This window comes from Anomaloglossus baeobatrachus, chromosome 5, assembly GCF_048569485.1.
Source record: "Anomaloglossus baeobatrachus isolate aAnoBae1 chromosome 5, aAnoBae1.hap1, whole genome shotgun sequence".
Classification (NCBI taxonomy): Eukaryota; Metazoa; Chordata; class Amphibia; order Anura; family Aromobatidae; genus Anomaloglossus; species Anomaloglossus baeobatrachus.
The window spans coordinates 154,333,564-154,358,205 of record NC_134357.1 but is presented as its reverse complement, the minus strand read 5'-3'; the positions used below and the strand labels follow the sequence as shown (position 1 = coordinate 154,358,205).

At 44.3% G+C, this 24,642-nt stretch overlaps 1 protein-coding gene across 1 annotated transcript in view; it reads left to right on the top strand.

Moving 5' to 3' along the window:
• The window catches only part of LOC142311012 (protein NDNF-like), a 43,836-nt gene extending 21,856 nt beyond the window's left edge, over positions 1-21,980 (top strand). The window contains exons 3-4 of the mRNA XM_075348978.1: positions 9,524-9,651; positions 12,875-21,980. Coding sequence (XP_075205093.1) covers positions 9,524-9,651; positions 12,875-14,226 — 1,480 coding nt within the window. The 3' untranslated portion in view covers positions 14,227-21,980. The remainder of the gene's footprint in view (positions 1-9,523; positions 9,652-12,874) is intronic.
• Positions 21,981-24,642: the final 2,662 nt, after the last annotated feature.

The following is a 24,642-nucleotide window of genomic DNA, read 5'->3' as shown; positions in this document are numbered from 1 at the left end:
AAGCAATACATTTCGGTCAACTTCACAATTGTGTCCCACTTGTTGTTGATTCTTCACCATAACATTAATATTTTTATCTTTATGTTTGAAGCCTAAAATGTGGGAAAAGGTTGAAAAATTCAAGGGGCTGAATACTTTCGCAAGGCACTGTATATTGAGCTCATTCTCTAGTGATAACCTCCTGCCAAATAAACAGTGATTTTGTTAAAACTACAGCAAGCAGATCAGTTAGTCACATTTCGCTAAAATCAGAGTCTCTGACTATTATTATTATTATTTATTATTATAGTGCCATTTATTCCATGGTGCTTTACATGTGAAAGGGGTATACATAATAGGGACAAGTACAATAATCATAAACAATACAAGGCACAGACTTGTACAAAAGGAGAGAGGTCCCTGCCTGTGAGGGCTCACAGTCTACAAGGGATGGGTGAGGATACAGTAGGTGAGGGTAGAGCTGGTCATGCGGCGCTGTATCAGACAAAGGGTTACGGCAGGTTGTAGGCTTGTTGGAAGAGCTAGGTCTTCAGGTTACTTTTGAAGCTTGTGAAGGTAGGCGAGAGTCTGATATGTTGTGGCAGGGCATTCCAGAGTATGAGGGTGGCACACGAGAAATCTTGGATGCGATGGTGGGAGGAGGAGATGAGAGGGGAGTAGAGAAGGAGATCTTGTGAGGATCGAAGGTTACGTGCAGGTAAGTACCGGGAGACTAGACCACAGTTGTAGAGAGGAGACATGTTGTGAATGACTTTGTAGGTCATGGTTAGGGTTTTGAACTGCAGTCGTTGGGCAATGGGAAGCCAGTGAAGGGATTAGCAGGGAGGAGAGGTCAGGTAGTAGCAGGAGGACAGGTGGATTAGTCGGGCAGTATAGTTTAGAATAGATTTTAGGGGTGCTAGACTGTTAGAAGGGAGACCACAGAGCAGGAGGTTGCAATAATCCAGGCGAGAGATAATAAGGGCATGCACAAGGGTTGTTGCAGCTTCTTGGGAAAGGAATGTACGGATCTGGGAAATATTTTTGAGTTGGAGGCGGCAGGAGGTGAAGAGGGCTTGGATGAGTGGCTTGAAAGAGAGATCAGAATCTAGAGTTACTCCTAGGCAGTAAGCACATGGGACTGGGGAAAGTGAGCAGCCATTGATATTGATGGATATGTCAGAAGGGGGGGTTGAGTGAGGAGGAGGAAAGATGATGAATTCTGTTTTGGTCATGTTCCGTTTTAGGACTCGAGCAGAGAAAAAGGGTGAAATAGCAGACAGACAATGTGGGTTTCTGGTTAGTAGGGAGGTGATGTCAGGTCCAGAGAGGTAGATCTGTGTATCATCAGCGTAGAAGTTATATACTGAAAGCCGTGGGACTCTATGAGCTGTCCCAGGTCGAAGGTATAGATGGAGAACAGCAGGGGTCCTAGAACTGAACCTTGGGGGACACCAACAGATAGGGGGCGAGGTGAGGAAATGGTATGAGAGTGGGAGACGCTGAAAGTTTGGTCGGTCAAGTATGAGGAGATCCAGGATAGGGCCAAGTCTGTGATGCCCAGAGATGAGAGAATTTGTAATAGAAAGGAATGGTCTATGTGACGCCCTGGACCCCAAGGGTCACAGGTCATTACACACACACACACACCCTTCCCTGGACAGGTCACACCAGTCAAACTTAAAATCCTTGTTGCCACCCTCCAGGGCTGATGTTCACACCAGGTGTGGTGGAGCCAGGCGGTTGGCCCCACCCACCGAGGAGTACACAGGCTGGAGGCGGGAAAAACACACAGTTGGAAGGAGCGTCCTGTTGTCGGCAGTAGTAAAAGAGGAGTGAAAACTGTTGGTGTCTGGGTTGGAACCCGGGCACGTACAGCAAGGGCGGCAGATGGTGGTGGCCGTCTGCAGGAGTTGTCAAAGGTCAGCAGAACCGTAGGACCGGGGTCGGGCGGTGGACCGCCGGTACCGAACCGGGGAGCCGATTGGAGCCAAGCACCAGGCAGGGTACTCAGACCCCGACTAGGCTTAAAGCCAACCTCTAGTCAAATTCTCAGACAGACCAACCAGTACAGATAAGCGCCACCACCAAGGGCCAGAGATCCAAAGGGCCAGCGTCTGCAGGCAAAGGGGCTCCTCCGGCACAAATACGTTGGGGAGCGGACTACCGGTGCCCAGGCATTGGAGTCAACATTCAAACACAGGTGCAGGGAAATGACACCCACCATCAACCCATCCAGGGAAACACTGCAGCCAGCTGCGGGCCCCGTCCATCCAGCCGTTTGGTTTACCAGAGACTCTGTCCATCTGTCTCTGTGTGAGTACACCAGTGCCATCCGGCACCATGCTGCGCTTTACCGCGACCCTGCACCCTGCGAGCCCCATCCAACTGGAAAGCAATTCCCCATCGGGCCCCGGGACACACCGCCCCTACCCACGGAGGGGTCAACACCTAACTGCTCACCGCCATTGCTCCCAGGAACCCCGTTACCAGCAGCAGTGGTGCCCATCATCACCACGACCCGTGGGTGGCGTCACGAACTCCATACAAATCCCAAATCCCCCCCTTTCACTCGTGGGCGAGGAGCGCTGCTCGAGCCCTGGGTCCGGCCCGCTCGAGAAGGCACCGGATCCGAGTGTGATCTCCCCGAGCAGACCCCGCCACAGGGAAGCCAGCCCCCGCCCTCGACAACTTGGCGTCACGAACAGGATGAACCAGTCTACTTACCGGTAGACGTGCGCCTTGTAATCCCCATCAGCGGCGTCCCGCTGAAAAATCTGAAGATCCGCCATTTTGGGCGAGAAGATTTCCTACTTGAGTCGTCTTCCCGAGCAGTTAAGGCGCGAACAGTGAAGCCCCGCCCCCGAGAAGGTGAAGTGCTGTAGAAAGACCAAGGTGGGGCGGGCGAAGATTAGGCCCCATGTGATCCTGGGGATAAGAAGCAGGGACGCCAGGACTCTGCACCCACCTTGTTCCTGGAAACCGTGCGTGCAACACCCCAAGCAAGAAACATGTCCGCCCCGTCCAAAAGGCCTGAAGCCCCGGAGCCCGCGCCCGGAACATCGGCGTGGTTGGAGGCCCAAACGATGCTGCTGTGTCGCCGCAACCTGGTGGAAATGAACCGCCTGATGGATCGGTGGACGGCTGAGTTGGGGGAACTGGTTACGGTCGCGCAGTTGAACGAAGTGGAGACCATTCTTGAGGAGCGGCTAGGTGACCCATGCCCCTTTGTCCTTGAGGGACCGGCCGTTGCGGCTGAGGGACCCGGTCTGCCCCCGGCTTCCATACGGTCTCCCCCGGTGCCCGCGTTGGCCGCCGCTGCTTCCCCGCCCGGATCGCCGACGTCTCCACCAGCAGCAGGAGCGGCCCCCGCTCAAGATGCTGAAGCTGAGGCAGCATGGGGCCCATTACCGCCGGGAATGGCGGCGTGGCTGGAAAAGAAGCTGGCGCTGTTTTGCATCCAGGTCCGGGTTGAGTCGATGCAGCAGGCTCTGTGTTGGAAGCAGGAGATAGAAGAGATAGCAGCCGTGGTGTGGGTAAGCGAGAGGCCTGCCCCGGGGAAGATGCCCCTGCAGGATCAAACCTTCCCAGACCTGCTGGCCCGCCAGAAGGCAGGGCCTGTTCAGGGTGAGACCCGTGAATCCCAAATGGCCCAAATCTCTGCGCAAGCCCCTGGCGTGAGGAGGGTGTGCCTGGGTGCTCAGCTACACATTCGAGCCTCCCCGCCACCTTCTCCCAATGAAAAGTAGGCAGCGGATCCCCGTTGCAAAAGTAAAGTCCCCATTGGGACCTACAGTTATGTTGTGGCAGCGCTGAGCTGTTGAAGCGCCCGTCGCCGTTGGGACTCATGTTGTCACCTTTGCCCCCACTCCCCAAAGAACATGGCCGAGAACTTGCAGGCCACCCAAAAGCTATTGGGTTTGTAAATATTCTGCCCCAATTGCCCTTCCCGCAACTGCCAGTCTCCGGAGAGACTGGTTGGAGGAAGGACCCGCAGCAGAGCAGGCTGGTGTCTGGTCACCACCAGGACCGGTGACCATCCTCTGGGTCGGGGGTCCACTTGGACGTGGGGCCCCTGAGTGACTGCCGGGTGCGAGACACTGTACTCGTTCCCGCTTGGGTAGCCTGGGCCAGGTTCCTGTTTCTGGACTGGGAAAAGGGGTGCTGCCCATTTCTTAGGGGCAGCATCAAGGTCTAGGTTGCTTGGATGGGAAAGCGGAAGGACATGGACCCGTTCCCTGTTATTAATAAAAATGTTCCGTTTGTAACGGTTTAAGAATATGCCTCCCGTAAGGGAAGAAATGAAAAATGCTTAATGTTTTACATGTTTCTGTTCCCGTGTTTCTTATATTTTTCAGAAAAATAAAACCGGTGGTGGATGGTCAGCCCGCGGACAGTCTGCATTAAACCAAGGAGGAATGTGACGTCCTGGACCCCAGGGGTCACAGGTCATTACACACACACACACACCCCCTTCCCTGGACAGGTCACACCAGTCAAACTTAAAATCCTTGTTGCCACCCTCCAGGGCTGATGTTCACACGAGGTGGGGCAGAGCCAGGCGGTTGGCCCCGCCCACCGAGGAGTACACAGGCTGTAGGCGGGAAAAACACACAGTTGGAAGGAGAGTCCCGTTGTGGGCAGTAGTAAAAGAGGAGCGAAAACTGTTGGTGTCTGGGTTGGAACCTGGGCACGTACAGCAAGGTCGGCAGATGGTGGTGGCCGTCTGTAGGAGTTGGCGAAGGTCAGCGAAACCGTAGGACTGGGGTCGGGCGGTAGACCGCCGGTACCGAACCGGGGAGCTGATTGGAGCCAAGCACCAGGAAGGGTACTCAGACCCCGACTAGGCTTAATTCTCTGATTGCGGTCTGGACCTCAATGGTTCATTCCCAACCAAGTCCCGATTGAAGGAAACAGACCAACCAGTACGGATAAGCGCCACCGCCAAGGGCCAGAGATCCAAAGGGCCAGCGTCTGTAGGCAAAGGGGCTCCTCCGGCACAAATACGTCGGGGAGCGGACTACCGGTGCCCAGGCATTGGAGTCAACATTCAAACACAGGTGCAGGGAAACGACACCCACCATCAACCCATCCAGGGAAACACTGCAGCCGGCTGCGGGCCCCGTCCATCCATCCATTTGGTTTACCAGAGACTCTGTCCATCTTTATCTCAGTGAGTACACCAGTGCCATCCGGCACAACGCTGCGCTGCACCGCGACCCTGCACCCTGCGAGCCCCATCCAACTGGAAAGCAATTCCCCATCGGGCCCCGGGACACACCGCCCCTACCCACGGAGGGGTCAACACCTAGCTGCTCCCCGCCATCGCTCCCGAGAACCCCGTCACCAGCAGCAGTGGTGCCCATCATCACCACGACCCGTGGGTTGAGTCACGAACTCTGTACAAATCCCCAATCCCTCCCCCTTTCACTCGTGGGCGAGGAGCGCTGCTCGAGCCCCGGGTCCGGTCCGTTCGAGCCACCGAGGAGAAGACACCGGATCCGAGCGCGATCTCCCCGAGCAGCCCCCATGTTGGGGAAGCCGGCCCCCGCCTTCAACAACTACTGTGTCAAAGGCAGAGGACAGGTCCAGGAGGAGGCGGACAGAGTCGTGTCGCTTGGCTTTGGCAGTTATTAGGTCATCAGTGACTTTAGGTAGGGCAGTTTCAGTGGAATGATGCAGTCGGAAGCCAGATTGTAAACAGTCAAAGAGGGAACAGGAAGAGAGGTGTGAGGACAGTTCAAGATGGACATGCTTTTTCAGTAGTTTTGAGGCATAGGGGAGAAGTGATATGGGGCAATAGTTTGACACAGAGGAAGGGTCAAGGGAGGGCTTTTTGAGGATGGGTGTAATAGAGGCATGTTTAAAGCATGAACGGAATACACCAGTTGTTAGTGATAGGTTGAAGAGATGGGTTAGGGTTGGGATGAAGACTGTGGTGAGATTGGGGATGAGGTGGGATGGGAGTTGATCAAGCGGGCAGGTTGTGAGATGTGATCTTGAGAGTAGAGTGGAAAGATGATCTTCTGTCATGATGGAGAAGCTGGATTTGGAGGAAGAAGGCTGAGTAATTGAGAGGAGGGGCAGTGGGCCAAAGCTTGCTCTGATGTTGTCAATCTTCTGCTTGAAGAAAGAGGTAAAGTCTTCAGCTGAGATGAGAGGAGAAGGAGGTGGTGCTGGGGGACGGAGGAGAGAGTTGAAAGTGTTGAATAGCTGTTTAGGGTTGTGAGATAGAGAGGATATGAGAGCTGAGAAGTAGGTTTGTTTTGCAGCAGTGAGTGCAGACTTGAAAGTGGTGAGGACTGTTTGTATGTGATGAAGTGCTCGGCAGAATGAGACCTTTCCATCTGCGCTCAGTGATTCTGGAAGCCTGTCTCAATCATTTAGTCTGACTTGTGTGCCAGGGTTGCCTGTTGATTGTGCAGGTTTTGGTGTGTGTGTGTGAGGGGGGTAGCTGATTTGAGAACTGCAGAAATGGTATTGTTGTATAAAGTGGCAGCAGCATCTGCATCATGTAAAGAAGCAATGTGTGCAAGAGGGAGAAGGGACTGAGAAAGTGTGTGTAAATCAAGGTGTTTGATATTTCTGCGACGGTGTGAAAGTTTCTGGAGGGGGAAAGATAGACAGTTAGCAGACTATACATTATGCTTCTCTCAAATTAGGTGGCAAAAAGCTGGTGACATATTCACCTTTTAAAAATATTCACATTTCGTTTTCTAGTTACTACACCGATAACATACATTATATCACAAAAGTGAGTACACCCCCCACATTGTACAGCTTGTAAAACAATGTAAATTTGACGAGCCTTCTAAATAATTCAACACACAGCTATTAATGTCTAAACCAATGACAACACAAGTGAGTACACCCCAAAGTGAAAATGGCCAAAGTATCAATATTTTGTGTGGCCACTATTAAAAAAACATTGCCTTAACTCTCGGCATGGAGTTCACTAGAGCTTCACAGGAGCCACTGGAATCCTCTTCCATCCTTCATGGCAACATCACAGAGCTGGTGGATGAATGAGACCTTGTGCTCTTCCACCTTTCATTTGAGGATGCCACACAGATGCTCAGTAAGGTTTTGGTCTGGAGACATGCTTGGCTAGTCCAGCACCTCTACCCCCAGTTTCTTTACCAAGACAGTAGTCATCTTGGAGTTGTGTTTGGGGGTCATTAACATGTTGGAATATGATGGGAGGGGATCATATTCTGCTTCAGTATGTCACAGTACATGTTGGAATTCATTAATCCTATTTATTTCCTCAATAAACTATAGTTCTCCACAGCTGGCAGCCCTCATGCAGCCTCAAACCCATCACACTCCCACCACCATACCTGACTATAGGCAAGAGACACTTGTCTTTGTAATACTCACCTGGTTGCTGCCACACATGCTTGACACCATCTGAACAAAATAAGTTTATCTTGGTCTTATTAGACCACAGGACATGGTTCAAGTATGCTATATCCTTTATCTGCTTGTCTTCAACAAACTGTTGGCAGACTTTCTTGTGCATCATCTATAGAAGAGTCTTCCTTCTGGGACAACAGCCATGCAAATCAATTTGATGCAGTGTGTAGCATAGGGTCCAAGCACTGACAAGCTGACCTTCCACAATTTAACCTCTGCAGCTAGGCTGGCAGCACTCATATGTCTATTTTGAAAAGATAGCCTCTGGATATAACAGTGAGCACAAGCAATCAACTTCTTTGGTCGACCCGTGATCAGCCCTGTTATGAGTGGAACCTGTCTTGTTAAATTGCAGTATAGTCTTGGCCACCGTGCAGTAGCTCAGTTTCTGGGTGTTGGCAATCTTCGCCATATTTATGTAGAGAATTTTTTTTTTCTGATCCTCAGAGAATTCTTTGCTATGAGGTGCCATGTTGAACTTCCAATGACCAGTGTGAGAGACTGTGCGAGCGATAACACCAAATGTAACACCCTTGCCCCTCATTCACACCAGAGACCTGGTATCACTAATGAGTCACATGACACTGGGGAGGCAAAATGGCTAATTTGGCCATTTTCACTTAGGCGTGTATTCACTTTTGTTGCCAATGGTTTAGACATTAATGACTCTGTCTTGAGTTATTTACTTATACAAAAATGTGATGGGTGTACTCACTTTTGTGATATACTGTAGATTGAGAACTACAAATTTCCACTTGTATTTTCAAAAATACTTTGTTATATCAAAAATAAAGTTAAACAATACCCCATACAATATAATACAATGTAAAACTATACGTTCTAGTACATGATAACCCAGAAAGGAAAGAGGGAACAGAGGCTGCCTAGTCAGGGGAAGTAGATAATATGCAATGAGTACAAAGCATATACAGTATACTGCATAAGACAGACAGTCTATCTGACTCACAGTCTATCTCTATATATACTCTGTATGTATTGCTGCTCATTTAACGTTAACTACTTTCTTTGACTAGGCAGCCTCTGTTCCCTCTTTCCTTTCTTGGCTGTCTTGTACTAGAATGTATACATTGTATTATATTGTATGTGGTATTTATAACTTAATTTTTGATGTAACAAAGTAGTTTTGTATATACTGTAAAGTAGGGCTATAGATAATTCTGATCAAATACTTAATTAACCTTGAGAAGTAGGGGATTGTGGGAGATGACCGATGAAATGTGTTATTTCACCTTGCATAAGCTTGTTCAGATATATGCACGTGACACAGAACTAAGATGGCTGTTGCTTCCTACTGTCTATACTCTGCCTTTGTACGCAAGGAATTTCCAGAAGGAAGAAGAGGACCACTCCACTGACCAACCCATGGACCAACTCACTGACCAACCCATGGACCAACCCAAGGACCAACCCACCACCAGTGGACACATCTGAGCATGCTCACTGTAGAGCTAACCACTTCCCTTTTTCTTGTCTATAAACTGGTGGTTTGTTAACTGAAGGCAGTAGGAGCTGCAACATTGCTGATCAAAGAAAGGTTACATCTGACTCTACTGGTGTCATTCTTTAACGCATGAACTTAATCCATATCTATTATACCAGGAGCAGGCAACGTGGGGACACTCATAGTGTCTACCCTAACAATATGAGTTGACATTAATGGGCCTAAATTATATTATTGGTTTGGTAATTGGATAAGGAAATATTAAATGTAATAACCAATCAATGTATTAGAGGGTCATCTGGGAGCTCACTTGCTTAATGGTTCCCAAAGTCCAACAAAAAACAACCCCATGTGGCATTTACTCTGTCAAATGTCCATAGCTTCTACTATTTTTCATGTGCTGGTTGTGAATTAACCTTATTTTCAATTAGACATTGTTGACAATATGTCCAGTGTGTGCAATTCTACTAACAAAAATGAATGATACAATTCAAAGTGGAAGTACATGCATTGTTTAGATGGAGGGTTGGCCCTCAGAATGATATCTGCTGAAAGGTTTAGTGTACCCTAGTACAATCCTTTGTATTTGTATTTCTACATTACTTTAGCTTACTTTATTTTGTATTACAATATGTGCAATTAATAATTTGTGTTTTTTTATATCAGGTACTACTTTACATTGGGAGAAAACTCTAGCCCTCATTTCTCAATCACTGTGACACCCTGTGATGTTCCAATCGAATGGAGTATTTTACACTACAAAGCATCGCATGCATTCCATGGAAAGACAGCAGGTAAAAATGCACTAATTTATTTCTTATACCATATGGGTTAAATAATACAAGATAATGTTTCAAGGCAGATGTTGCATTTGATTTCAATATTATATTTTTCAAAGTATTATAATCCCGGGGAGATTCATGGTCCACACTGTTTTAAATACTTTTGGCTCACCCATAGACTATACATGTTCTGATGGTATGCATTCTACTCTGCAGTGATGTTCTAAATCTTCACTACCTAGTTTGGTAGCTGCATGGCATTGTGCAGCTATGGAAGCAAATAACTGCCTGTCAGACACAGGCAGACTCCCCTTAAGACCTCTTTCAAACGTACGTGCCTCTGGTACGTGCTTGGCAGTTTTCTCACGTATCAGAGACACGTACACACGTAGACCTATGTATGCCTATGGTTTTGGACACACGTAAGTGTTTTCGCACGGAACGTGTGTCCGTTCCGTACTTACGTGTGTCCGTGTGTTTCTCACGGCAACATGTCCGTTTTCTCTCCGGCATCACGGGTGTCACATGGAACGCAAACATGTCACACGTTATGCAAACGGACCACATGGATGTGTTCCATGTGACACGCACCGGAGAAAAGACGTGTCTGTGAGAAAAAAAAACCAAACCTTTACTCACCTTCTCCTGCCCTCCTGTCTCTGCCGCTGCTGTCACTTGCTGCCGACCGCCACTCATTACGCTCATTGAATATTCACTTCACTGCGGCCGGAAGCAGCAGCAGCGGGGAGTAAGCAGGACCGGAGACCGAAGATCAGCACCACGGACAGCGACGCCAGGGACAGGTGAGTAGAAAGTTCCCGTTCTCCATGTGTTATCACGGATAACACATGGAGAACACACGTGTGCCATACACATGGCACACTGAGGACAATACGCACCTTTGACACGTCCGTGAAAAACGTGCGTGATTTTCACGGACGTGTAAAAGAGGCCTAAAGGAGTAAGAGATGGTTTGTTACTATATCCGCCTTCCTGATTGCAGTATAAACAGCACTAAACAAGCATTGTGTATACATTGTTAGAAAAAACTGACAGTGCTTTCTTCTCTGGATCCAGCAGTCATGCAATCACTGATTGTAGGAGGGAGTCAAAGTTGCTGGGTCCTTGGAGATCCAGTCAGCCCTGCTAAACATGCAGGAGTCTTAATTTTTCCTATAACTAGGGTCAATAAAAATTCCTCAGTTACAGGGAAATCAGAAGAAAAAAAAGCATATAAATGAAATACCCACCAAAGGCCTTTTATGACATAATATGAAAAATAAATTAAAAAAAAAAAAACAGAAAAAAAACTAAAAGAAAAAAGATGCTGCTATCACTCCAATCTGCTGTTACTAGCCCTACCCCTATTGATAAAATAAAACCATGTCTGATATATAAACATAATTGTACATAAAGGGGAACATTTTTAAACTTCATGTCAAAACAGTCATATTTTTTCTATATATTTCGACAGATATCACTTAACATAAGCAAAAAATAAACACAGAAAAATAATGTATTACAATAGCACATAAATTAGGACTGAAAAAAGAGAAACTTTACAGCTCTTTAAACCCAGTGTATGAAAAACTCTGAAAATGGCTGTAGTCACTCACGACCAGGGGTACATGACCTGGTCTTGAACTGGCTAAAAACATGTATAGAGTAATTGATCATATTTATCAGATAGATACTGTATAGTGTTTTTATTTACACTATGTGCAATCTTCTCATCCATTAAGTCCTTGGGTTAAACTATTTATATGATGACTTTTACTATTCTGATTTCCTCAAACCATAATTAGCATAGTTTTAGCCTAGTAGTGACAAGGAGGGAAGGTGTCAATATAAAATCCCTGGTATTACATCAGTGACTGCTTTAGTACATATAGGGCACACTTGCTTTTCAATTAGTAGCTGACAGTACAGTTACTGATATGTAATGACAAAGCCAAAATGGAAGACATTCCTCCACTATCAAAAAATGGTCATCCATGTTTTAATGCTTAACCTAAGAATGCAGACATTGTTTGCTAACTGTTATTGGAGGTAGGTGACCATGTACATGGACTGACTGTCAACAGTTAACAACCACCGATTGGTAAACATTTCCCTCTTGGCAATCGTTTAATAGCCTGTCTACACAGATGACCACAATAAACAATCAGCACTAAATGATCTGTAATAGATTGTTCAATGCACATTATATGCCATCGTTTACTCACGACAATCCACTGTCAATAAGAAAAATCTTTTGCATTATGTAGAAGACCAATTTACCGGATGAATGAGTTATTGTGTTATCGGCATCTTGTTTACACTGAAAGATTACAAACAACAACGAACAATAATCTTTCAGTGTAAACAATCTGCCGATCACCTGATAAACAAGCTTGTTCATCATGATAGTGGTTAACGATAATCTTTCAGTGTAAATGCAGCATATGAGTGTACTGATTGATAGTGATTGCCGATTAGGGCAGAAGGCAGCCAGCCTTAAGCGGGCTTTACATGCAATGACATCGCTAACGAGATGTCTTTGGGGTCACGGAATTCGTGACGCACATCCGGCCACGTTAGCAACGTCGTTGCGTGTGAAACGCAGGAATGACCGTTAATGATCAAAATTACTTACCTAATCGTTGACACGTCGTTCCTTTCCCGATTATCGTTGCTGTTGCAGGACGCAGGTTGTTCGTCGTTCCTACGGCAGCACACATCGCTATGTGTGACACCGCAGGAACGAGGCACATCACCGTACCTTCGGCCGCCAGCAATGAGGAAGGAAGGAGGTGGGCGAGATATTCGGCCCGCTCATCTCTGCCCCTCCGCTTCTATTGGGCGGCCGCTTAGTGACGAAGCTGTGACACCGAACGAACCGCCCCCTTAGAAAGGAGGCGGTTCACCGGCCACAGCGACGTCGCTAGGCAGCTAAGTATAGTGTGACGGGTCCTAGCGATGTTGTGCGCCAGAGGCAGTGATTTACCTGTGACGCACAACCGACGGGGGTGGGTGCTTTCACCAGCGACATCGCTATCGATGTTGCTGTGTGTAAAGCCCGCTATAGTGTCAGTACACCTAACCTGAAATATAAAAAGCACCTACCCCTGAATTTATCTATTCCCCAAACAGCGAAGGGTTAGAATTTAGAAACAGATTTCAGAAATAGCTACCAATAAATAATTTTTCATAGTTTTATATTGAGTAATAATCTTGTTAATCTCTTTATTTCCAGCAAAATATCGACCCTTTGATAACTCGAAAAACCAGGCCTACTACAAGACCGTGTCTACACTTTTCAACTATAAAGGAAACTCTGTTGAAAACTATGTGGGAACTTTTTCGTATTCTTCACTTTTTGTCCTTGAGTTTTTATCCACTGAGAGAGACACTCACATCTCAGTATATCTTACAACTGACTTAACACATGGAAATCTTTTCCCTGAACTTCCAGGAGATCCACGGATTGATGTCACCACAGTCAACCACAACTCTGTTTCTTTGGTCTGGAAACCAAGTCCATCAGCAGTGAAGCAGAAAGACCACATTGAATATTGTATTCTAGTGAATGAAAAACATAACTATAAAAGTATGTGTGCTGCTGATACAGCTATTCGATCTGCGGGAAGGAAATGGCCAAAATTGGCAAGTTTTCCCATCTCAAAATATCTTGATGAAAATCAACGGGTTATGCTCCTATCAAACAGTGATTTACATATTATCCATAAAACCAGCAACATAGAGGTGAGACAGACATGTGTTGGGAACAAAAACACCTACACGGTATCAAATTTGAGCTCAAACACCCAATACTACTTTGACGTATTTGTAGTCAACTTGTTAACCAATGCTAGTGCAGCCTACACAGGCACCTTTGCGAAGACATGGTTGGAACCTAAACCCAAGGATATCCAGCTAAAGGATGGCAAAATAGTACAAATTAAGTTTGATGGTAAAAGACCAAAACCATACAGCTTTCAGTACCAAGCATTGCATAAAAAGGTCCACTTCACATTCCAGGTATGTCGAGGCCAACTGAGAGCTCAGATATCAAAAAATGGTAAATTAATGGTTTCAGAAACTATTCAAGGTTTAAGACATATAACCCTTACTGGTAAATTTATGGATAAATACTTGGCTGTTTTCAAGCTAGGAGAACCAGCAGCAAACACATCTGCAATGATTCAGGCTTCATCCCATATGCACAAAGCTTTATTCCCTTTTTTTCCAAATAGTCTGAAAATCAAGTCTTTCAACAAACTGAGAACATGTAACTCAATAACAATTGCCTGGCTGGGAACCCAAGAAAGGAATATGTACTGTGTCTACAAGAGGAAACTTCTAGACCACATCTGGAGGGAAATGGCGAGTGTTGACAATTGCTCGGGGCCAGAGTCACGGCCAAAATCGGAGAAAGTTCTGTGCAAATATTTCCATGAAATCAATGTGCAAAGAGCAGTAACTACAGAAACAATTGGTGGTTTAGAAAGAGGCACACTCTACCTATTTGATGTCTATCTTATTGGTTCTTCAGGAATGCTGGTTAGGTATCAGAGTAAAGTTGTGAAAACAAGAAAAACATGTTGAACACTTTGATGGGGATCTTTTTTATACATATATTTATCCTTAAAGGAAGATTCTAAACGGTTGATAAGAATCTGTCACTAGACTTCACAATGTATCAATATTAAATAGATTTCTCAGACTGATGAGGCTGCTGTACTTACTTTGAAAATGTCATGTCAAAATGACTGTCTAGTCTAGCTGGACTGTAATCTCCAGCTGGGCTTATGCTTGCTTATTTTAGCATTAAATGGAAACATGTTATAAAAGAATTATCGTATTTTTCGGCTTATTAGATGCATCAGACTATATGAACACCCCAAACTTAAGCAGGCTTTACACGCTACAATATATCTAACGATGTGTCAGCGGGGTCACGTCGTAAGTGATACACATCCGGCATCGTTAGTGATATTGTAGTGTGTGAAACCTACGTGCGATTGCGATTGAACGGAAAACCGTTGATCGCATACACGTCGTTCAATTACTAAAAATTGAACGTCCGGTTTTTCAATGTTCCCGAGGCAGCACACATCGCAGTGTGTGACACCCCGGGAACGATGAACACATCTTACCTGCGTCCCGCCTGCAATATTGAAGGAAAGAGGTGGGCGTAATGTTTACGTCCCGCTCATCTCCGCCCCTCCGCTTCTATTGGCCGGCTGCCGTGTGACGTCCTGTGACGCCGAACGTCCCTCCCACTACAGGAAGTGGTTGTTCGCCACCCACATCGAGGTCGTATGGAAGGTAAGTATGTGTGACGAGATTTAATCGTTTGTGCGACACGGGCAACAAATTGAACATGCCACACAGACGATGGGGGAGTGTGCGATCGCATACGAGATCGCATGTGTAATTGTAACGTGTAAAGCAGGCTTTAGAGGAGGAAATGGAAAAAAGATGTTTTAATATAAAAATAGGGGTCTGTCATATTAGTTGAATGTCACTTACTGGGTGATGTGGGGGCGGTGGAGCGGGGTCATAGGAAGTCATGGGGTGATGCTGCGGGCTCTAGGCTGTGAGGAGGAATTGTACTGGCGGCGGAAGGCAGGCGTCACTAATTCTCTAGCAATGGCCTTCAGGAAATGGTGCCGGAGGTGGCACATGCTCAGATGGAGATTTCGGCTCTCCGAGATATTAATCTGCACATGCACCGCCTCCGGTGCTATTTTCCTGAAGTCCATCGCGTCCTGCACCCGGAAAAAAAAGGTCGTCTTATAATCCAAAAAATATGTACACAGATATTTGACATATTTGATATATCCAAAGTAAGTACATCAGAGAGATCAATTTAGCTTGTATTGCAAAATCTGGTGACAGGTACTGTATACTCTTAAACAGCAGTTTGTTTTAGTTGTTTTTTTAACTTAATTGAACCTAAAATTATATAGTAACCGTCATTTAATTTTTTTGTTTTTTTTTCATAAATCTCAGAACAGATGAAGATAAAAAACATTGTAATAAATATTATCAGAGACATCTGCTTGTTGTTCCTCCTAGACTGATCTTTCACTTTGTAGACTCTATATTCATTGGTAAAATCTGTATTCAGTGAAGACAGATTTTCCCATTACTGAGATAGGACATAACAGCTTATATTTATAAGATTCTATGAAGATGGGAGGAAAAGGAGAATGAAGGAGCTGCAGGCAGACACAAACATTCTGCTGCAAGTTCTCCTGAAATGACAGATAAGGGTACTTTACACGCTGTGACATCGCTAATTATATATCGTTGGGAAGTCACGGGGTTTGAGACGCACACCCGGCGTCGTTAGCGACGTTGCAGCGTGTGACAGGTTGGAGCAACCTAAAACGATCGCAAAAAAGACAAAAATCGTTTGTTTTGGAGAGGTCGTTTAATTACAAAAAATAGTTGTCAGGTAAGTAGCGATGTTGGTCCTCGTTCCTGTGGCACCACACATCGCTATGTGTGACACCGCAGGAGCAACGAACATCTCCTTACCTCCGTCCCACTGGCAATGAGGAAGGAAGGAGGTGGGCGGGATGTTTTGTCCCGCTCATCTCCGCCCCACTGCTTCTATTGGCCGTCCGCTTAGTGACACAGCAGTGACGTCACTATGACGCTGAACGCACCTCCCCCTTGAGGGAGGGCTTGTTCGGCGGTCACAGCGATGTCGCTGACAAGGTATGTGCGTGTGACGCTGCCGTAGCGATAATGTTCGCTACGGCAGCGATCACCAAATATCGCACGGACGACGGGGACGGGTGCTATTGCGCTCAACATCGCTAGCAAACGCTAGCGATGTCGCAGCGTGTAAAGCGGCCTTTACTCTTTAAACTCTGTAATCTCTGTATTCATTAGTAAAATCTGTATTCAGTGAAGACAGATTTTCCAACTACTGAGATAGGAGATGACAGTTAATAATGATAAGATTCTATGAAGATGTGTGCAGAAAGAGAATGAAGGAGTTGGAGGCAGACACAAACATTCTGCTTCAAGTTTTCCTGAAATGACAGTAACTATTTTAAAAAAATGTAAGCATCAGCTGCCATCTCCTATCTCAGTACTGGGAACGCATGTATTCACTGAAGACTGATTTTACAGATTGATAGTAAAAGATCAGTCCAGCAGTGGAGAAAGAAGCAGATTTCTCTAATAAGATAAATTACAAAGTTTCTCATTTCATATGTACTGTTGATTTATTAAATAATAATGAAAATTACATTTACTCTTTATTTATTCTGAATAATTTCTTAACAAGGTTATTTACCTTCAGAAAAAAAACCTGTCCTGTTTCAAAACATTTTACAAACATCTTTAGAGTCTTTTACTGTGATTGTTTGATAAATTCATGCCTTGTCCTGCACAGAGTGGTGTACGGGCTCCATAGACGTCTATCAGCCTGTGCAAAGAGTGGTGTACGGGCTTCATAGATTCCATCATCCTGTATGCAGAGTGGTTTACGCGCTCCATAGAAGTCTATCAGTCGGCATGCAGAGTGGTGTACGGGCTCCATAGAATCTATCAACCTGTATGCAGATTGGTGTATGGGATACATAGATGTCTATCAGCTGGTACGCAGAGTGGTATATGGGCTCCATAGAAGTATATCAGCCAGTATGCAGAGTGGTGTACGCGCTCCATAGAAGTCTATCAGTTAATATGCAGAGTGGTGTATGGGCTCCATAGAATCTATCAACCTGTATGCAGAGTGGTGTATGGGCTACATAGATGTCTATCAGCTGGTACGCAGAGTGGAATATCTCCTCAAAGACTGTTAATTGAGCCCATAGGGTGCTCTATGTACAATGTCAATCAGGAACAGAGCATCCCTGCTCCACATTAGACAGGATCAGGACCCCCACCAATCTGTTGGGTTTTTCAGGGTCTATCATATAGTTAAAATATAAAGTATAGATACTCTATAATCCGAAAGATCTATATACATCTAGTTATGCAATAGAGCATACAACTTGTACTGCAAAAAACATGCAAACAGCCAAGTCTTGACAGTATGCATATTGCACACTGTTAGGATGTAGCAAACTGTAGTGAGATAAAGGCATTACAGAAATGTATGTTAGCCATTTCATTCTTCAGCGAACTTCCAAGTGGAACCACTCACTATTCTGAGCATAATGAAAGAAAAAATAAAACATTAGCAGCAAATCCAAAACACTACGTGATAGATGCCAAAAAAAGATGCTTCAGGAAAACCATCACCGTCACTTTCCAAACTTTTGCATGCCACTGTGTATGTATTATAATAATGGAGGGATTCAGCGTGCTCTGTAGGGAGTTTTTTTTAGCTCATTTTTTATTTTTGTCTTGTTACACTTAAAACTGAAAGGGAACAATACAATATACAATAGGAACCATTCATATCTACTGTAGGATTGCTCCCTTTGTAGAAATATTATGTTCCCTTTATAAATTGTCTAACTTTTGTTTTATAGAGTCTTGTGCCTGCTTATAATCTTCAGTTGTGTATCTCGATTATGCTGTTCAATTAATTATCTTTGTTTTAAATACATTTGTGTGAAATGTCTGGTGGGAAGGAGCAGTGGCCGTTATATCTGTCCCGTAGACAATGAATAAAGACCATGTAGGGATTTCAGAGCCCCATTCTTGTGATCAGTTGGACGACTCGCAGCAAACTGCAACTTATCATCTCTCCTGTGGCTATATCATACCTGGCCGACCCCATTAGGGCCAATTCAAATAAATTATAGATTACACCACTGAAAAATTGTTTTATGGAATGTGACAACAAAATTCATGACCGTTATTTTAATAGAGGTTCCTTTCATTTTTATATTCATTTTGTACCTTTTAATTTCATCACTTCGAGGCCATCATGTTGTAATTTTATATGCCATGTATGGACCTTAGATTATATTTGCTAAATAGGAGATTCCTCTTAGATTACAGTAGATTACAGAAGCCTCTGTAATGGACAGAGCAATACCTAAATGCAGGCAGCCTAGCTAACCTGCCCTAATAGGTGACTTCAATGTTCATGTAAGACTTATACAATGTCTTCCTAAATCCACATTCTGGTTACACACCATGTCATTTTTTCAAAGCCAATCACAGTCTCTACTAAAATTTCAGAGGAGGGCGGACACAAACAGCTACATTAGGCTAAGTTCACATTTCCGCTAAAATGTATCAGTCACAATCCGCCGCTCTGGTAAACAACGCTATCCGTTTTGTCCCATAGACTTGCAATAGTGGCGAATTGCGACTGATGACCCTGCGTTGCGTCCGTTGCAACGCAGAATGTAACGTTTTTCTAACCGTCAAAATTGACGCACCGCGCAGGAATGCGCCGCAGTCCGTCACGCTTGTAATGTATGTCTATGGTGCTGGATTCCGTCGTAATCCGTCTTACGACGGAATCCTGCGCTGGATTCCGTCATGCTCTACTGAGCATGCCCAGCAGGTTTGGCACACCCACTGGGCTGTCCCAATTACAAACAGATCATGACTGATCCGTCAAAAAACGGACACACAGCGGATGCAACGGACGCAACAGATTAGTTTTTTCACAGGATTCCTGTGAAAGGAATCCTGTGAAAAACACATCCGTTGCATCAGTTGACAACTTAAAAACGACTGATCCGTTGCTGACGGACATGACGGATTTAAAACAACGGAAGTGTGAACCTAGCCTTAGCAGAGGATCAGACCCCAGATATCATAGGACATCATAGACTATCACCAGTCTATGGTTGCACTTTTTATTTAAAAAATCCGTGGACAGACAAAAAAAATGCAGATTTTTGGAAATATAACTTATCAAAGGTGACCCCCAGTGTCTTTAATGCCCTGCTAAACCCCCCCCCCAGACTTTCCAATAAAAGCCAGGTCAAACGTCTGGGTGGCATGCAGAGTGTGATCCAAAAATCGTTCGTGACCTCTCTCTCTTTGAAAGCTTGAGATCTCGGTTATTATCGCAAGATCTAGCTCTTTCCCCTAGCCCAGCGCTGCCGCACCCTTTACTAAGTGATTACTAAATGCTAATCGCTCTCATGTTACTGTTCAGTAATCACTTAAAGTATGCAGCACTGCTGGGTTAGCACAAATAGCTAGATGTTATGAGAAAAGGCGGGATCTAATGCTTTCATTGTAATCGTAGCCAGAGAAAGTTGTGGGATTCCACTCTGCCTGCTGGAAGTCCACAACCCTTAGGGTTCGTGCGCACGTTGCGTAATTACATGCATTTATGCTGGGTTTAGCACTGCAGTGTAAGTGCATGCATCCTGCGTCCCCAGCACAATCTATGTAGATTGTGCATGAAACATGCACACGTTGCTTTTTTGAGCGCAGCGATTTGGATGCCAAAATTTTGACCCAAATCCGTGCGTTCATAAAATGAGCATGTCAATTATTTCGTGCGCTTTGGATGCAGCTCCCACTCTGTCTATGGTGGGGGCAGCAGCCATAGTGCATGAAATCGGCATTTATTCTGCTGCAACACTGCATCCATTACGCAGTGTTTCTGCAGTGATTTGAAGCGCACATGTGCTGTTAAATCGCTGCAGAATAATTAGCAGGTACGTGCGAACAAGGCCTTATAGAGATTGTCCAGTACTTTTACATTGATGACTCTACCAACACCCGGCACCTCCACCGATCAGCTATTGTCAGTGTCAGCAGCGGTAGCCGGAAATGCAAAGTTCCAGAGCTCCCCAGTCAACCTATTTAAAGAATAATCATCATTTTAATTTGATAAACCAATAGTACACATAAAAATAACAAACTTTGTAATATATTTTATTAGCGAAATCCTCTTCTTTCTCTCCGCCAGTACAAATGTTTCACTTCAAGATTCTCAATTCATGGGTACAATCAGTATGCAGTGAAGACAGATTTTTACATTACTGGGATAGATGACAGCAATAACTGCTAAAATTCTATTTCGATGGGAGGAAGAGGGGCAGAGGAGCTCTGGCTTTAGTACCTTCCCTTCCCCTGCCCTTTATATAGATTCTTATCAGTACCAACTGCCATCTCGTATATCATTAATGTAAAAATCTGTGTTTACTGCAATTTTACCCAGGAATTAAGAATTTTGAAAATTAAATATCAGTCCTGGAGGATAAAGAAACATATTTCTTTAATAAAGTACCTTAAAAAGTTTCTTATTTTGAAAGTATATGAAACAATAATGTAAACAGTTTTTTTGATTTATGTTCGGACCTGACTTTTCCTAGAAATTAGAGACACTTCTGTCTCCTTTTTTAAAAAGGAATAGATAGAAAAAAAAATCACTCTGGAGCTGTCCATTAATTCTTAAAGGGGTGGTCCAACATCTAAAATGTATTTTCTAACTATCTATCTTTACCCCCTAATCACTTTTGTAGTTATCGCTAATATACAATTCTTTACACTTCTACCTATCTATCTAATTCCTAAAGATTTTTGTTGTTTTACTGCAGTTCCTGTGATGTTTTGTTTGAGAGGAGTCTTAAATATGACATCACAGGAGGCTGGGGCTGCAGTTACATCCCACAGTGTCCATCCCCTCTCCTGGAACAGGATGTCATGATGGAGCAGCGCTGCAGTTACTTACTAGTTTCTTGCATCGCTGCTCTTTTAGGATGTCCTGGTTCCTGGATGATGTGTGATTGACGCTGTGGCCAAGGTTAGTGGATCATCGGCATGCTGCTTCTCCCTCTGCTCCTGTTGCCTGTGTTGGTAGGGGGCAGTGCTAGATGCTGTTAGTGATGCCAGCGCTTCCCCCAGACTCTAGGACTACCCTCAAGGGAAGCGTTATCAGGGGTGATGCTGGTGTACCTCACTCCTTCTAGCATTGCCTCCTTATGATGATTCATGTGAGGGCTCTGCTAGAAACATTGAGTGGTATCAGCACCACCCCTTCATGACTATTTGTTTGAGGGCGGTGCTTGAGGCTGTGGGGTGGCACTGATGTCCCTCTCTGCATTTAGCACCGCCCCCAGCTGACGTCTTTCACACAAGCAACGGATGTGGTGTCAGAGAGAGGAGTAGAATGCTGGTACTCCACTAACCTCTGCCCATAGTGGCCATATCTGGTCATCCAGGACATCTTCAGAGGGGGTAGCAATGCAAGAAACTAGTAAGTAACTGCAGCGCCTCCCCCTCATGATGTGCTTTTCTAGGAGAGGTGATCAATGATGCGGAAAGTGAGTGCAGTCCCAGCCATCTGTGATATCATGTATAAGACTCCTCTCAAACAAAACATCACAGGAATTGCAGTAAAAAACATCTTTAGGAATTAGATAGAGAAAAGTGTAGGGAATTGTATAATAAAAATAATTACAAAAGTAGTTAGGGGGTAAATATAATTAGAAAATACATTTTAGGTGTCGGACCACCTCTATAAGTAAAAGAACAGCCAGAAACTGATGATAGGTAATTTTTAAAATCCCTTGAAAAATACATTTCACATTTCCTACAGTACATACATTGTTTCCAGAATACTAACTTCTTATACCTACATTATTATACTGAGCTGCATTTACTATTCCTTTAGATTAGGAGCTGAATTCTGTATGAATCTGCTCGAATGATTTATATTCTGAGAACTGACATCTTTACTTTAGGAACTGCTCTATCTAACTGTCCGGTTGCATTGTAAGAGTTAATGATGTGTCTGACAATATACATGCTGAGCATTTTAAATAACATCTAGTAGAATAATATATGTATCTCTATGCTAGGATGTTATTCTGGTCGTACTCATCAGATAGTGTCGGATGAATGCTTGTTCGGCTGACAGCTATTACTTACCACTCGCCTATAACTGGGTTTAGTATAGCATGTATGTAGTTTTAAAGAGGAAAGTAGAGAAGGATTTTGCCCCATGTTTGGTGGGCGCTTCCATGGCGGGATTGGGAAGTAAAAAATAACTGTCCCATCATTCTTTTGAGAATTGGGAGGCCCCCTACACTTATTAAATGGTCCTCCGGTCCCACCAAAAATCTGCAGATCGGGACGACACTAATCTAAATGATATAACTATATTTAGAAAGTTAACAATCTTTATGTATAAATTACATTTATACAAAAAAGGTGTGAAAATAGTCATTGCTAGCACTAAAGCAATTCACCAAAGATTTTAAAGATACAAAGCCACTAGTGTAACTTTATAGTAGGCTCTTACAAATTGGTGTTTAAAGGTAGCGAGATTACAATTAAGGAAAAAACCCTATTTGTCTTTTAATGTAGCTGTTTATAGTAGTATATACAATGTATCATTCTACTTTTCATTCTATTTGTAACATTTTCTGTTTCCCGCATCTGTACGCAAAGAGAAATCATTACCTTTTGAATCAAAACTAGTAATGAAGATGTTATACATGGTGGATGTTGTAAGACTATGAAGGTTTTCTATTAAAATTCTATATTCCCAATGTGACTTCTATGGAGTACAGCGACGAAGAAATAGAATTTTTCAGATGCTGATGTCTGACTTTCACTAAGGTCCTTACATCATAGGAGAACTATTTTGATTTGACGGAAAAGCAAAGCCTGTACTGTGTTATTATTGTTGTGAGTGCCATTAGTATTGAATAATAAAGGCACAAGAGGGTTTGCATGTATTTTTAGTAGATATTTGGCTTCAATGATACTTGTAGGACAGTATTTTGTTACATTGTAAAAAAAAGCCTATTAAAAGATAGTTCTGTAAGAGTTGAGTTAAGCATGTTTTTGTTATTCATTAGCTTCTTTTAAGGTGTACTAAATACTCGTATGTAATATTTAGCATACACCTGGAATTTATCAAACTCTTTATTATTTAGAATTATTGGAACAGACATTCTAGGCTTATTTAACAAACCAGAGACATGAATTCTTCCAAGATGGTGCCAAAAAAGCAATTTTATGTACAGTGGTGTTTGAAAGTTTGTGAATCCTTCAGAATTTTCCAGAATATAGAAAAGTGTTTACAAACGTTCAAGTAGCAGTTTATACCACACACTATTGGTCTATTGAACTTTAGTAAATACTGTATAGCTGTATGTTAATAGGCTGTAAAGTACAAGTAGCCATAATAATGCATTTGTCTTAGCGCTATCGCCTGCATTTGGCTGACTGCTCTGACCATCCGCTGCATGCATCCGTAAGGGAGGCCTCACATTTGAGTATGACACGGTCTGTATACAATAATTTTTGGACAATCTGCAGATCTCCTGACCTGAACTAACAGCTTCGCAGGCAAATATTGGACTATTAGTTGAGGTCAAGTGATCTGCGACCAGTCCAGAAATCATTGGCCATATACATACTTCACAGCCCAATACTGAGAGCTTCCTGATATTTACTTGCTTCCTTCTGCATTTGAATGATAAAATAGGGCAATAATAGCAACTAGTGAAATAGCTTGAGGCCAGCTTTAGATATAAATATGTTTTGTTATTTATTTTTCATTAGTTGTAGACATATACAGTAACTAAATTAGACCAGTGCATACATTGTGTAACTCACCACTGCAGTCAGACTGCGCCCTTCCCCGCCTCTCCACAGCAGTCCACGTGCTCTGTTCTACTGCTGCCTCATGTTCCCAGGGCCTGTGCACGCTGTGCAGGTCCCCGGGTGTGTAGTTCGGTTGGTCAAGTGCCTTCCCTGTTTTAAAGGCCAACGCAACATTACCGGGAAGTGCGTCAGCCTATGGCTGAAAGGACCTAGGTATTTAAGGCATCCTTCCACTAGGAGAAGTGCCTGAGCAATATGGTCAGTTAATTAGTTACTGTCTTACTAGTTAGTTGTCAGGTCCCATTTGTCTTTTACCCACTACCTGTACCTCTGCTTAATACCCATACTTATGAATACCTGCCGTACTCTCCATACTTGCCTGTACCAGTCATCCTGCCTACATCTGGCGTCTTACCAGCAGCCAAGCCCAGAGGCTCTGGCAAACACCCAGTAAGTGTTTAGTTAAGCCCCTTCCATGTCAGGGTAAGCCCGGGACCCCCTGTAGTCCAGTGG